General features: G+C 41.2%; 1 protein-coding gene across 2 annotated transcripts in view; it reads right to left on the bottom strand.

Annotated features, from left to right (window-relative positions):
* Window positions 1-1,211: 1,211 nt before the first annotated feature.
* The window catches only part of Wdr76 (WD repeat domain 76), a 36,710-nt gene continuing 25,399 nt past the window's right edge, over window positions 1,212-12,522 (bottom strand). For both annotated transcript variants that reach the window (XM_051183563.1, XM_051183564.1), the window contains exons 11-13: window positions 11,547-11,699; window positions 9,651-9,704; window positions 1,212-2,800 (exon numbers count right to left, since the gene is read on the bottom strand). In XM_051183563.1, the coding sequence (XP_051039520.1) occupies window positions 2,536-2,800; window positions 9,651-9,704; window positions 11,547-11,699 (472 nt within the window). In that variant the 3' untranslated portion in view covers window positions 1,212-2,535. The remainder of the gene's footprint in view (window positions 2,801-9,650; window positions 9,705-11,546; window positions 11,700-12,522) is intronic.

Genomic DNA, 12,522 nt, shown 5'->3' on the forward strand with positions numbered 1-12,522 from the left:
CCTTCAGGTTCTTATTTTCCAAGGCTTATCCCAGAAAATAAGGACAGAAAAGGCCTCCTTCAATTTGGTTCCCAAATAGTTTTCAATGGTTCAACAGCAACCCCCAGTTACTGGTGACTAGTGTCTTTTCAGTATTTTCTCATCATTAAAAAAGTTCTGGTTTTCAGTCTTGTTTTGCTGTGTTCTATGTCTCTTATTTCCTCTCAGAATTAGTTGATCTTACTGTAGAAAAGCAGACTTGCATGCACCGTCGATCAGAGGTGATACCTCCTGAGCATCGGGCTGCACCTGTAAGCAGTAGAGGGTAAACTACCTACAAATGTGAATTCTTAGTTTCATTTAACAATAGTTGTTAATCTTTCGTGTGCCAAAATCTCTTAACGTTACATTTTCCTTCAAAGCAATGTACCTTTTTCTACATATGCAGTATGTAGTTAGCATAAAATCATTGGTGCCATGAAGATTATTTTTAAACTTAAATAAATATTTAAATACCGTAAAAGAATGTTTTTTTTTTTTTTTTTTTTTTGTAACCTGTCACACTTTATCAAAAGTTAACACTACATGGAGAGATTGATGGCTCAGCACTTGCAGGGGACCCAGGTTCAGATCCCAAAATCCACGTGGTGGCTCACACCTGGCTAGAACTTCAATTCCAAGGGATTTGACACCCTTTTCTGACCTCCTAGGGCAACACACACATATAATAAAGACCTTTTTGATTGTATTTACTTTTATCAGCTATGAAACAGAATTATCATTATGAATATCCATGCTAATTAATAAACTAAGCTTCCAACCTTAGTTTTAATGGGGTTTTTTGAGATGGGGTCTCACTGGCTAGCCTGGAACTCACTGGCTGCCCTTGAACTCAGATCTGCCTCTCAAGTGGTGAAGTAAAAGCCACACACACCACACTTGACTCTTAAGATTCTTTTATTAACCTTTATTATCTTGTGTGAAATGTTCTGCTTGCCTGTATGTCTATATCCTGTATGCAGTACCCAGATGCCAGATGAAAGCACTGGATCCCTTAGAACTGGAGTTACAATTGGTTGTGACCATGTGGGTGCTGGGGATCAAACCTGGGTCATTTGGAAGAGCAACAGGTGCTCTTAATTGCTGAGCCATCTCTAGCCCCTAGATTTTTAATTATAAAGATTACTCAAAAAAATTACTCTTCAAGGACAATTTATACTTTATTTCTATGACACATAATTATAAGAGTATTCCCTCTTGCAATCCAAACATACTACCTAAACTATAAGTCTTTCAGTAGTCACTTTGGCAAGTAACATAGAAAAAGTTGGATACATGTTACACTGTGACACCAAGCCACTGATTTAGCAGAATATACATAAACATATACCATACGAAACTAAGTTTTATTTTTAAATATTCTATTAAAAAATAAAAATATCCCAATTGTGCTTTCTGTGCTTTACTAATTCTGGGTCAAGGGAAGGAGAGCCAGGTTGGCCTGGAACATCTGATTCTCCTGCTTCTACCTCAAGTGCTGGGGTTACAAATTCCATGTGAAAAGCTGCCACAGTGAGCTGTACACAGTTATACGCTAGAATATAGGATAATGGTGCAAGTTCAAACACTGCAGTCCCCAGCGCATTTCTGCAGCTGCCCAGAAGGCAGATAGCACTGCAGGCTTGCAGACATGGCCCTAGTCACAGAAACCAAGGTTCCCAAAGAAAATTGTGGGATTTCATGTAACTGACCCAAAGACCCCCAAAAAGGCTCTTAGCTTACAAAGCTAAGTTCTGACTGGGCATGGTAGTACACACCAATAGTCCTAGCACTTGGGAAAGTGAGGCAGGAGAACTTAAAACTCAAGGCAAGCCTGAGGTGCAGAGCAAAACACAGTCCCCAACACAACAACAAAGCAGAACAACTAAGTTTTAAAGCTAGGGTATGGGTCAATAGTGGATACTTGCCTAACATGTGACAGTCCCTGAGGTCTAATCATATTTCATAATTACACTTAGATGATCTTTTAGGACCTATTCCAGTGTGAGAAATAAGTATCTACCCCAAACTATAAAAGAAATTGCAGATCTACAAATCACCATTGCATCAAAAATGGTCTCATTATATTACAGAAAAGTTAATACTGACCATTCAAAGCTTTATAATTTGACAGAATTTCTCAAAATATAGCCTAATTAAAAGTGTTGAAGATGCTGAGTGGAGTGGTGCAAGCCTGTAATCTTAGCACTGAGGAGGTGGAGGCAAGAAGCTCCAGAGTTCCAGGTCATTCTTGGCTACAGAGAGTCTGAGGCCAGCCTGAGCTACACAAGGTCCTGAAAGCATCTCAGATTCTGTTCCTGGTCCCTCCCACCCCCTCTAGCAATGGCCTTCAAGTTCCTCCCATGCTAATATGACATTCTGCACAGTCTCAATCAGAAAGCAATGTTGCGGTTACTAAATATAACACATTACCAAACAGAGGCACTAAACCGAGAGAACCACGAGGTTCCTTTGCCACACAACAATTTGAGCAAATTGTTGAACCTACCCTATGGCTCAGAAGCTGTCTTGACGCATAAAAACATGTAACCTCCCACTGGAATTACCTCCAGCCAGAACATATCGGGTAGGATGCATAACACTGAGGGAACACACAGATACAAGACATTCTCCCAAAAGAGAATACACAGTCTTTCCTGTCTCATGGAAGATTTCCACCCGCCGTGGGTGGGCCATACTGCCAACTATGAAGCAATCTTCTTGTTTTGGGTCCCACACAGCTTGGAACCTCGTTAGCCATCTCCCAGTGATAGTGTTATGCCTAGTAGGGAAAAACAAAACAGTGTTTACTTTGAAATGTTAAATAATTCAAGGTAGCACAGAACAGAAGGTCAAAACCAAATCCCAGTGTAGAAATGATCATTGGTACCTGCTTCACCTTTCAGCCTTCAGCCTGTGCTCAGAGGGTAGTGACCCAGGGACTATAGACATGGTACCTTGTCTGGGGCTGGAGAGATGGCTCAGTAGTCAAGAGCACCCGTATGATAGCTTACCACCATCCATAACTCCAATTCCAAAGGACCCAATGCCCCTCTCCTCTGACCTCAGCAGGCACGAGGCACACTTGGTGCCCACACAGGCAAAAGACTCATACACAGAAATAAGTCTTAATTTTTAAATGGAAGATAACTTGCCATTTTTTCCCCTCTTTTTTAAAACCAGGGTCTTAGGAAGCCCAGTTTGACCTTGAACTCCTTAAGTATCATAGAATGGTCTTAAACTTTTGATCCCTCTGCCTCTGCCACACCCCACCTCCTTTATGCAGTACTGGGAATCAAACCCAGGATTTCAAGCTTGTTAGGCAAGTGCTCTACCGACTGCGCTGCATCCACAGCCCTGTACCTTTCCTGCTCACTGTTCTAGACATACATACATAAGAAAAAGAATCTCAAGAACATACTGTGAACAATTAAATACCAACAAACTGAATAACCTACAAGAAATAGAGGAATTCCTAGGAACACAATTTGCAAAAAGTAACTCTAAAGAATTAAAAACTATACATTTATTCGTTACTAGTTAAGGGGATTCACACACACACATGTACTCACACAGAGAGAAAAGAGGTATGGGGGGAGAGACCTGAAAATAAGTTTCCATAGTATTAGTTTTCCCTTTTTAGCCCAGAAATTACTATGTAGCTCAGTCTCACCCCCAACCTGTGGCAATCCTCCTGCCTTACCCTTCAAGTACAGGCATGACCCGTGTGCACCTCCATACCCAGCTTTCTTAATGAACCCTGACACAAAACTCCTCAACCTGGAGATGTGTATCTATCATACACAAAGCCCTGAGCCCAACCCCCTGCACCTCATAAGCTAGGTATGGTTCAAACACTCTTGTAATCAAGAATTGGGAAGGTGAAAGCAGGAAGGTTGAGATTTCAAAGTCATCCTCAGATACAAGTTCCAGGCTAACATCGGGTCAAGAGACAACAAACCAAATTCAACAGCATAGTAAAACATTGTACACCATGGTCAAGTAGGAAACAAACTATAACACACCAAGTTAACAAAGTGAAGGACAGGCACATGGCTGTCACAATTGATGCTGAAAATGAATTCATAATGCACTCACTCAACAAACCGGGAGCAGGGGGAGACAATCACAACACAGTGAAGGCCACATATGAGAAGCCCACAATGCAAGACATCAGACACAGTGAAGACCGAAAGCTTGCCCTTTGGGATCAAGAATAAGGTAAGGAAGCCCCCTCACCACTAACATGGTATCAGCTATCAAAGCCTGGTCATTTAGATGGAGGGGGACTGTGTCTGAAGATGGCATGATCACATTCATAAAAACAAAATATGATAAAAGATTCCACACATTTAAAAACCTACTTGAACAATTTCAAGCAGAGTTACAAGATACAGGGACTGGGAAGCCGGTCAGCTGACAAAATTCTTACCACACAAGCTTAAGAAGCAAAGTTCAATCCCAAGAATCTACATAAAAAGCTGGTCACAGTAACATCATTACACCTGTAATCCCAGTGCTGAGGAGACGGAGACAGGCATCACTGGCCGGCCGGCCTAGCCAAAACTGTGAGCCTCAGATGCCACTGAGAAACCCTGGCTCAAAAATGAAAGCATCCAGCTCCTACAGGATACTGCCTAGGGTTGAGCTCAGGCTTCCACGCAGTACAGGCCTGTTCACACACACAATTTTTAAGACATAGGATACAAAAATCAACAAACATGAAAATCTGACATATTTAATCCAGGCAGTGGTCTCAGCTGTTGAGAGGAAGATCACGTTCATCCACGAGTTTGGGCTAGCTTGGGCAAACAGCAAGACCCCCCCATCACTTAAAGGAAAAAACAAAACAAAACAACAAAACAAAAATCCTGCAGACTGAAAGGACTTACTGTCTGAATGTGTAACAGGAAGAGAACTCCTGGGAATTCAGGAAACCAGGGTCTCATGTCAGGATGAATGTCTACTTCTCCGTGGCGGTGTGTCACTGCCACTGGTGACATCTGGATGTTATATGGTCCCGTGCTTTTCATACTTGGTCTCCAAGCTGGTGTTACTGCTGTAGGCAGCTGTGGATCCTGTAGGCCTACCTAGAAGTGGCCCCTGAGTTTAAACCTTATGGTTTCTAACTAAACAGGGAGAACCCTGTCCTTTCAGAAAAGTGCTTCTGCTTTCACTGAGATGTGAGGACCTAAAGAACCTCAGCTGCAAGCTGTCACCACAAAGCCACATGTCACCTCAGAGCTATGCAACAAATTCATACGCACACATCCACAGACAGACAGACACAACAGCCTATAATCCCAATTCCAAAGGATCCAACACAGACATCCACAGCTATCCACAGACAGATACACATATATAAAATTTAAAATAAAAGTAAACCTTTTATTTTAAAGAAGAGGGAAAAAATTGGTCCCAGCTACATAAGTTAGAAGCCAGCCTGGGCTATACTACAAACCTCAGCCTCAGAAACACAGCACGCGCACACACACACACACACACACACACACACAATTCTAAAAATTAAGACTGAAAAGAGTCAGGCAGTGGTGGTACATAACTTTAATCCCAGAACTTGGGAAGCAAAGGCAGGTGGATCTCTGTCAGTTCAAAGCTAGCCTGGTCACAAAGTGAGTTCCAGGACAACCAGAGCTGTAGCACAGAAAAACCCGGTCTCAGAGAGAGAGAGAGGAGAGAGGGGAGAGAGGGGAAAGAGAGGAGAGAGAGAGGAGAAAGAGAGAGAGAGAGAGGCTAACAACAGTCTTTGGGAAATGTGTTTTTATAATGAATAGCCATTTTGGTTTTATCCTTTGATGTGGAATGTCCCTCTGCAGGCTGTGAATGTTTTATTACCATTGATTAATAAAGAAGCTCATTTGACCAATAGCCAGGAAGAATACTCAGTCAGAAAATCCAAGCAGAGATACAGAAGGACAGTGTCTGAGAGATGTCAGCCAGCTGCCAAGGAAACAAGACATGTAGAAAATGAGGGAATGCCATAGCCACATGGCAATACATAGATTAATAGAAATGAGTTAATTTAAGTTGTAAGAACTAGCTAGTAAGAAGCCTGAGCCAAAACAATGGCCAAACAATTATAATTAATATTAAGCCTCTTGAGTGATTATTTGAAAAGGCTGAAGGACTGGGTGGGACTGAGAAACCTCCATTTATATTTAGTACTCAATGTGGGGCACAAACCTACAACCCTGGGATTAAAAGTCCTAAACTCTACTGACTGAGAAATGTCTGTCAGATATCCTAGGCCTCTATGGTTAACCAGTGGCTAGCTCCACCCTCTGATCTTCAGGCAAGCTTTATTTGTTAAGAGTACAAACAAGATATCACCCTAATCCTTCTTCTCTCTGAACAGGATAGAGTCTGCCATCTTGGAATTGGTTATAATTGTGCCTCTCTGGACCAGTAATTTTTACATTTTCTTCAGCAGTTAGCCAAGAGCAAGAAGAACCATTATATAAGCAGTGTAACCTACAAAAAGTTAATTGTTACAATACATTCACAATACCCAACCCAAAAACAAAATTAAGAAGAGTCCTGGCTCATTGGTAGTGGCACACTCCTTTAATCCCAGCACTCAGGAGGCAGAGGCAGGCTGATCTCTGAGTTCAAGGCCAACCTGGTCTACAGAGTGAGTTCCAGGACAGCCAAGGCTACACAGAGAAACCCTGTCTCAAGAAACAAGCAAAATAAATAAAATAAATAAATAGTAGAATGTAAATTTTAAAATTTATACAGCACTCTAAAAAACTGGGCAGAAAAAAAAAAAAGGAACTCCCAGATTTAAAAATGAGCAAATTATACCCGCTTATAATTTTTTTAAAAAAAAGATGTTTTTCTGGATAACAGTAATGTATGCCTTTAATCTCAGTACTCAGGAGGCAGAGGTAGGCCAATATCTATGAGTTCTAGGCCAGCCTGGTCTACAAAGAGAGTTCCAGAGCTTCCAGGACAACAAGAGCTTTTACACAGAAAAAAAAGAAGCCGGGCATTGGTGGCACACACTTTTAATCCCAGCACCGGGGAGGCAGAGGCTGTGGATCTCTGTGAGGTGTAGGCTAGCCTGGTCTACAGAGTGAGTTCCAGGGCAGCCTCCAAAGCAATACAAAGCAAAACCCTGCCTTGGAAAACCAAAACACGAAAATAATAATAATGTTTTATGTCTTTATTTTGAACATTACACTCAAGAATCACTATGTAAAGAAATCATGGAAAAATTTCAGCTAATTTGAAATAACTGGTCAGGAAAACCACTTTTTTGTGCATTTTTAGAAAAATGATTTTTCACAGTTCTCTATTTTGGCAAAAGGTCACTAGCTCATGACACTAGCCCCCAGTGCCTCTGAACTCACCATAGCCCTAAGTTCTCATGTAAGTTGGCAATGAACGGTGGAAATTAAAATCACCTGGTAAAGAAGAAACACTATAATATACCAAGTCCAAAAAAAAACCTGACAAGTTACCTGGAGACAGGTCTCCAAAGATAAACATGTGGTCTTACTGAGCCCCAGTCTACCTGCCTCCACCAACACAGTGCTAGGGTGAAAGACACATGGGTGTCCACACCTGGCTCTTTTTAAAACACGGGTGTTAGGATTTGAGTTTGGGTCCTCATGCTTACACAGCAAGCAGCAATCTTAACTGCTGAGTCTATTTTAAAGTATTTATTGGCCATTTTGTAAACTGTTCATTCATTAGCCCATTTATTGACTGGCAGGCTTGTTTTATTTGCGTGTTCAATTTTACAGTCCTTTATTTTTTATATTCTAGATTAACCCTTCCTGACAAGGAGTTTTCTCTAATTTTACAGGTTGTCTTGTTCTGCCAATAGTTTACTTTGCTATAAGGATGTTTTTTTACTTTCATGAAATCACAATAGTAATTCTTGGGGCTTTAGTGGGTACTACTGTAGTCCTACTCACAAAGTTCCTGTCTGTCTCTTGAAGTGTTTTCCTCCACTAGTTCAGTGTTTCCAGTTCTCAAGTCTTTGATTTATTTTGAATTTTTCTCCGTGAGAAATAAAGATCTAATTCCATTCTTCAGTGGGCAGAAAAACAGTTTACCATCATCATCTGTTGAGAACAAATGGCTTCCCCCAACCCCTGTGCATGTTTTTAACACCTTTACCAAACATTAGAGGGTGGTTTTACTTCTGGCTCACACCTTTAATCCTAGCACTCTGGAAGCAGAAGCAGGCAGATCTTTGTGAGTTTAAGGAGTTCCAAGCCAGCCAAGGCTAGATAAATGTCAACAATAAACAGACAACTGCAGAACACAGACACACACAGAGGAAAACTATTCAGTCTTAACAAAAGAAATCCTGTCATTTGTGACAACATAAACAAACCTGTTACTTGAAATAAGCAAGATACAGAAAGACACATAGGATATGATCTCACTTTGGTGTCAAATTTAAAACTGAAGTCAAAGGACAGTTAACAGAGGCTGGTAGGAGAGGGGCTGGGGAGATGTTGGTTAAAGAATTCAAATTTTCCGTCAGTGGGAAAGAACCAAAAGATCTAAGCTAGAAGTGGGTTTTTCCCCCAACTTTTATTTTTATTTGTGTGTATATGTTAGTGTAAGGGTATTTTTTGTGTGTGTAGTACCCTCAAAGGCCAGCTGGAGTTACAGGAAGTCATGAGCTACCTAACATCCACCATAGGTTTCAGAGTAGAACTCTATGTTCATCATGCTTGCTCAGCAAGCACTTTTACCCTCCAAACCAACATTAATTTAAAGTCAGTAAAAGAGATTTTAAATGTTCTGGGGGAGGGGGAGAAATATGAGGCAATACCTGCTAAATAGCTTAATTTAGCCATTCTATAATGTATACATATTTCAAAACATTGTACACAACATATACATTTTTATTTGTTAATAAATTAAATAAGGATTGGTAATGAGGCACACACCTTTAATCCTAGCACTTGAGAGGCAGGGACAGAGGCTGTCTGAGTTCAGAAGCCAGCCTTGTCTCCTCAGAGAGTTCTAGAACAGTTAGGATTAAGCATTAAAACCCTGTCTCAAAAACACAAACAAAAACAAAGACACTGATAAACTGAAACATAACATCTGAAAAATGAAATGGGCAAAGCCAATGAAAAAGGAAACAAAATATGCTTAAATAAACAGAGCCTCTGAAAACTGACACTAACAAAGCCCAGCACACACCAATTTCAAACACTCTCTAGAGAAGGCATGGCATATAGAAGAGTTAGACATTAAGTCAGCACACGTCCTAAGAAAGGGTTGGGACAATCAAACACAAGGTAGATACACACAGAAGCCACCTAAGCCCAGAACAAACATGTAGCCCCATCAAGTACTCCCAGGCTTCATGAATACGGTACTGAGTAACTCAAGTCACAATAAAGACCTCAGCTTTGACCAAAAGGGACCTGCAGAGAGGACATGCCAACTGAGCCACTGAGGTCTGGAAACAAGGCTGTCCTCTAGACAGGGCTGGAAAGCGAGGATGCTTACACAACACAATACGAAACCAGAACTACAGGCTCTCCTTGACAGTCATGTGTCTAACATGGCCTTCTATGTACCGCTGATGCTCATAGCAGCCCAGGATCTAGGTAGGGTATTTGGTACAGGGAGCTTACCTGATGGTTGTGAGGAGAGGAATTTCTGATGATATAGAGCTGCTGTCAAAGACTCTGCAAATAAAGGATGAAAACAGTTACACAGTCTTATTAGATTCTCCTGTTTTTCAGTGTATTTAAGATACCTGTTGGTTCAAGTGGGAAACATAACTGTTACTTTATGTGGGATCAGATTCTAACCCCAGATGCCATCTTTAACAGTAAGTACATGGACTATTATAAAATTCAGTCCATACTATAAGCTTAATCTAGACATACTTTAAACACTATTACTCCAAAAAATAAATTTTCTTTATGACAGTATCTCACTATGTATGACTAGAACTGTCAATCTGTCTATTTGGCCTCCTGAATGCTGGAATTACGGGTAGGCACCACCACACCAGCTTGGCATGTACATTCTAAAGTGACAATCCGGCAGCTAAAACTATATTCAGATTCACATACACATAAGGGTTGTGGTATGAAAACTCACAATACTCTAGGCGTACAAACATGCATAAAAAGCAATCTTCTGGGGCTGGAGAGATGGCTCAGTGGTTAAAAGCACTGACTACTCTTCCAAAGGACATGGGTTCAATTCCCAGCACCCACATGGCAGCTCACAACTGTCTGTAACTCCAGTTCTAGGGGACCCACCTCCTTCACACAGACATACATTCAGGCAAAATACAAATACATATAAAATAAAAATAAATAAAATTTTTAAAAAGGCAATCTTCCTCTGCTTCTTTAGTTGACAGCCTGATGTGTCATTTCCAAACTGCTGAAGAGATTGAATGGCCAGCAGGAAAGTGAAGGAACACAGAATCCTCTGCTGGGTACCATGATAGAAGGAAGCCAGCCTTAGTGTCATACCTCGCCTTCTGTGCCCAACTGATCCAGAGCAATCTCTTGGCACTACAGCTATTACAGTTTGATTACTGAAAGCTCAATTACTAGAGCTTAATGCAGTAAGCATAAACTCTAGAGTGTAAATGGATAAAAAGGTGTCGAGACAAAGGCAACTATGTGGGTAGAAGAGGGACATGGGCCGCCATGGTAAACCTCAGATCATCTGGTAATGCTCACAAACTTCGTCAGATACTAACTGGGCCTTGCAGATCATGTGTTTACCTTCTGGAGCCTGACCCATGGGACACGTTCAATAGATACTTGCTAAAAGATGAATTCCAAGTCTTGAAGAGATTGCAAATTTGAAACAGAATCAAGCATTCTCAATGAGAACAGAATCATTCTCCCTGTAGTTGCATTAATGGTCTTCACATCTTTTCTCTAGAGATGAGGGTCTCACTATGTTGCCCATCTGTGCTGTCTCAATCTGCCAAGAAACTAGGACTACAAAAGCCTTTTCATGTTTCTTTGACTTGACATTTTTTTCTGTTTAAATCAATTTTGGGGAAGTAGCTATAGAAAAGTACCAAAACTAAAACCCTAAAACCACACCTATTAGCTTATGCAGAAGCATGATTTTTTGCTGTTTTCTAGATGCCTGAAGTCTGGAGCTCTGCAATTTCCATTTAACACACTTTTAAGATAGAGCCCACTTTCCCCAGAGAGTGAGCTTCTCCTGGCATGGTGGAACACACCTGTAATCCCAGTAGTCAGGAGGCCAAAGCAGGAGGATGGCAAATTCAAGGTCAGCTTGGAATACACACTGAAACCTGGGAGAGGGAGGGGTAAGTGATGGGACACAGAGGCTCGGGGAGCAGGAGGGGGAGAGAAAGGAGTTAAAAAAGGAAAGAGGAGGAAAAGGAGAGGGAGAGAAGGAGGGACTATAATGCAATAGCATGAGTGATTCCATAGCAACAGCAGTAACACAACTTCAGTTTACGAACACCATAGCTGCAGTCTCTACAGATTCCCTAAAAACATGGTTCTGTAGCCTTAGTTTACCTCAGCTTACAGTCAGCACATGTGGTCACCACTCTGTTACCAGTGACAGGTGAAAAATATGCAGAAGCAATGCTCTTCGAGTGTTCAGCCAAGGAGATCAAAGGCTGGCTTCTCCTGGAATTCAGGCACCTCACATCATAAATGTGAACATCCCTGGGACAGGAAGAGAAATTATCAGTACAGCCCACAGTGAAGCCCACAGAGTAGGACTAAACACACTCAGACATCTACTACATTAAGAACATTTAAGACAAACCCCTTTAATCTATAATTTACAGACAGTGACTGACAGGAAAATACATAAAATACTAGAAAAATTCCAAGATACAGAAGATCCATGTACCTCAGGCACAGAGACTAGTTTCTACAAGGTTTTCAATATCTCTAAGTACTGGGCAATGGTGGCACATGCCTTTATCCTCACACTCAGGAGGCAGAGGCAGGTGGAAGGTGGATCTTTGTGAATTTGAGGCCAGCCTAGTCTACGGAGTGAGTTCTAGCACAGTCAGAGCTACCATAGTTAGACCGTCTCCAAAAAAAAAAAAAAAAAATCTCCAAGAAACAAAATAACGTAAGTCAAGTTATAGGTCATACACAAGTTCTGTTTATTACAATTTTTTAAGTTTCAAAAAAGTAGAAGCAAATACATACAGGGTCAAAGAGACACATGTATGCTTCTTTGAACAGTTTCTCCATTTATTAAACCAAAAGAATTCCTATTTAAAAAGTAGTTAACTTTTAACATTTCTAGCACTGTGAAGAGGAAAATTACTAGGCTTGTGTGTGGCACATAAGTCAAAATGTGTGCTAAGTATGGTGGCCCACACCTTTAATCCCAGCACTTAGAAGGCTGAGGCAGGTAGATCTCTGAGTTCCAGGCCAGCCAGGACTACAGGGTGAGAGCCTGTAGGTAGGTGGGTGGATGGGTAGGAGAGAGGAAAGAAGGGAGGGAGGGAGGGAAGAGGAAGGAAGGATC

The sequence above is a fragment of the Phodopus roborovskii genome, unplaced genomic scaffold (genome assembly GCF_943737965.1).
Source record: "Phodopus roborovskii unplaced genomic scaffold, PHOROB, whole genome shotgun sequence".
Lineage (NCBI taxonomy): Eukaryota > Metazoa > Chordata > Mammalia > Rodentia > Cricetidae > Phodopus > Phodopus roborovskii.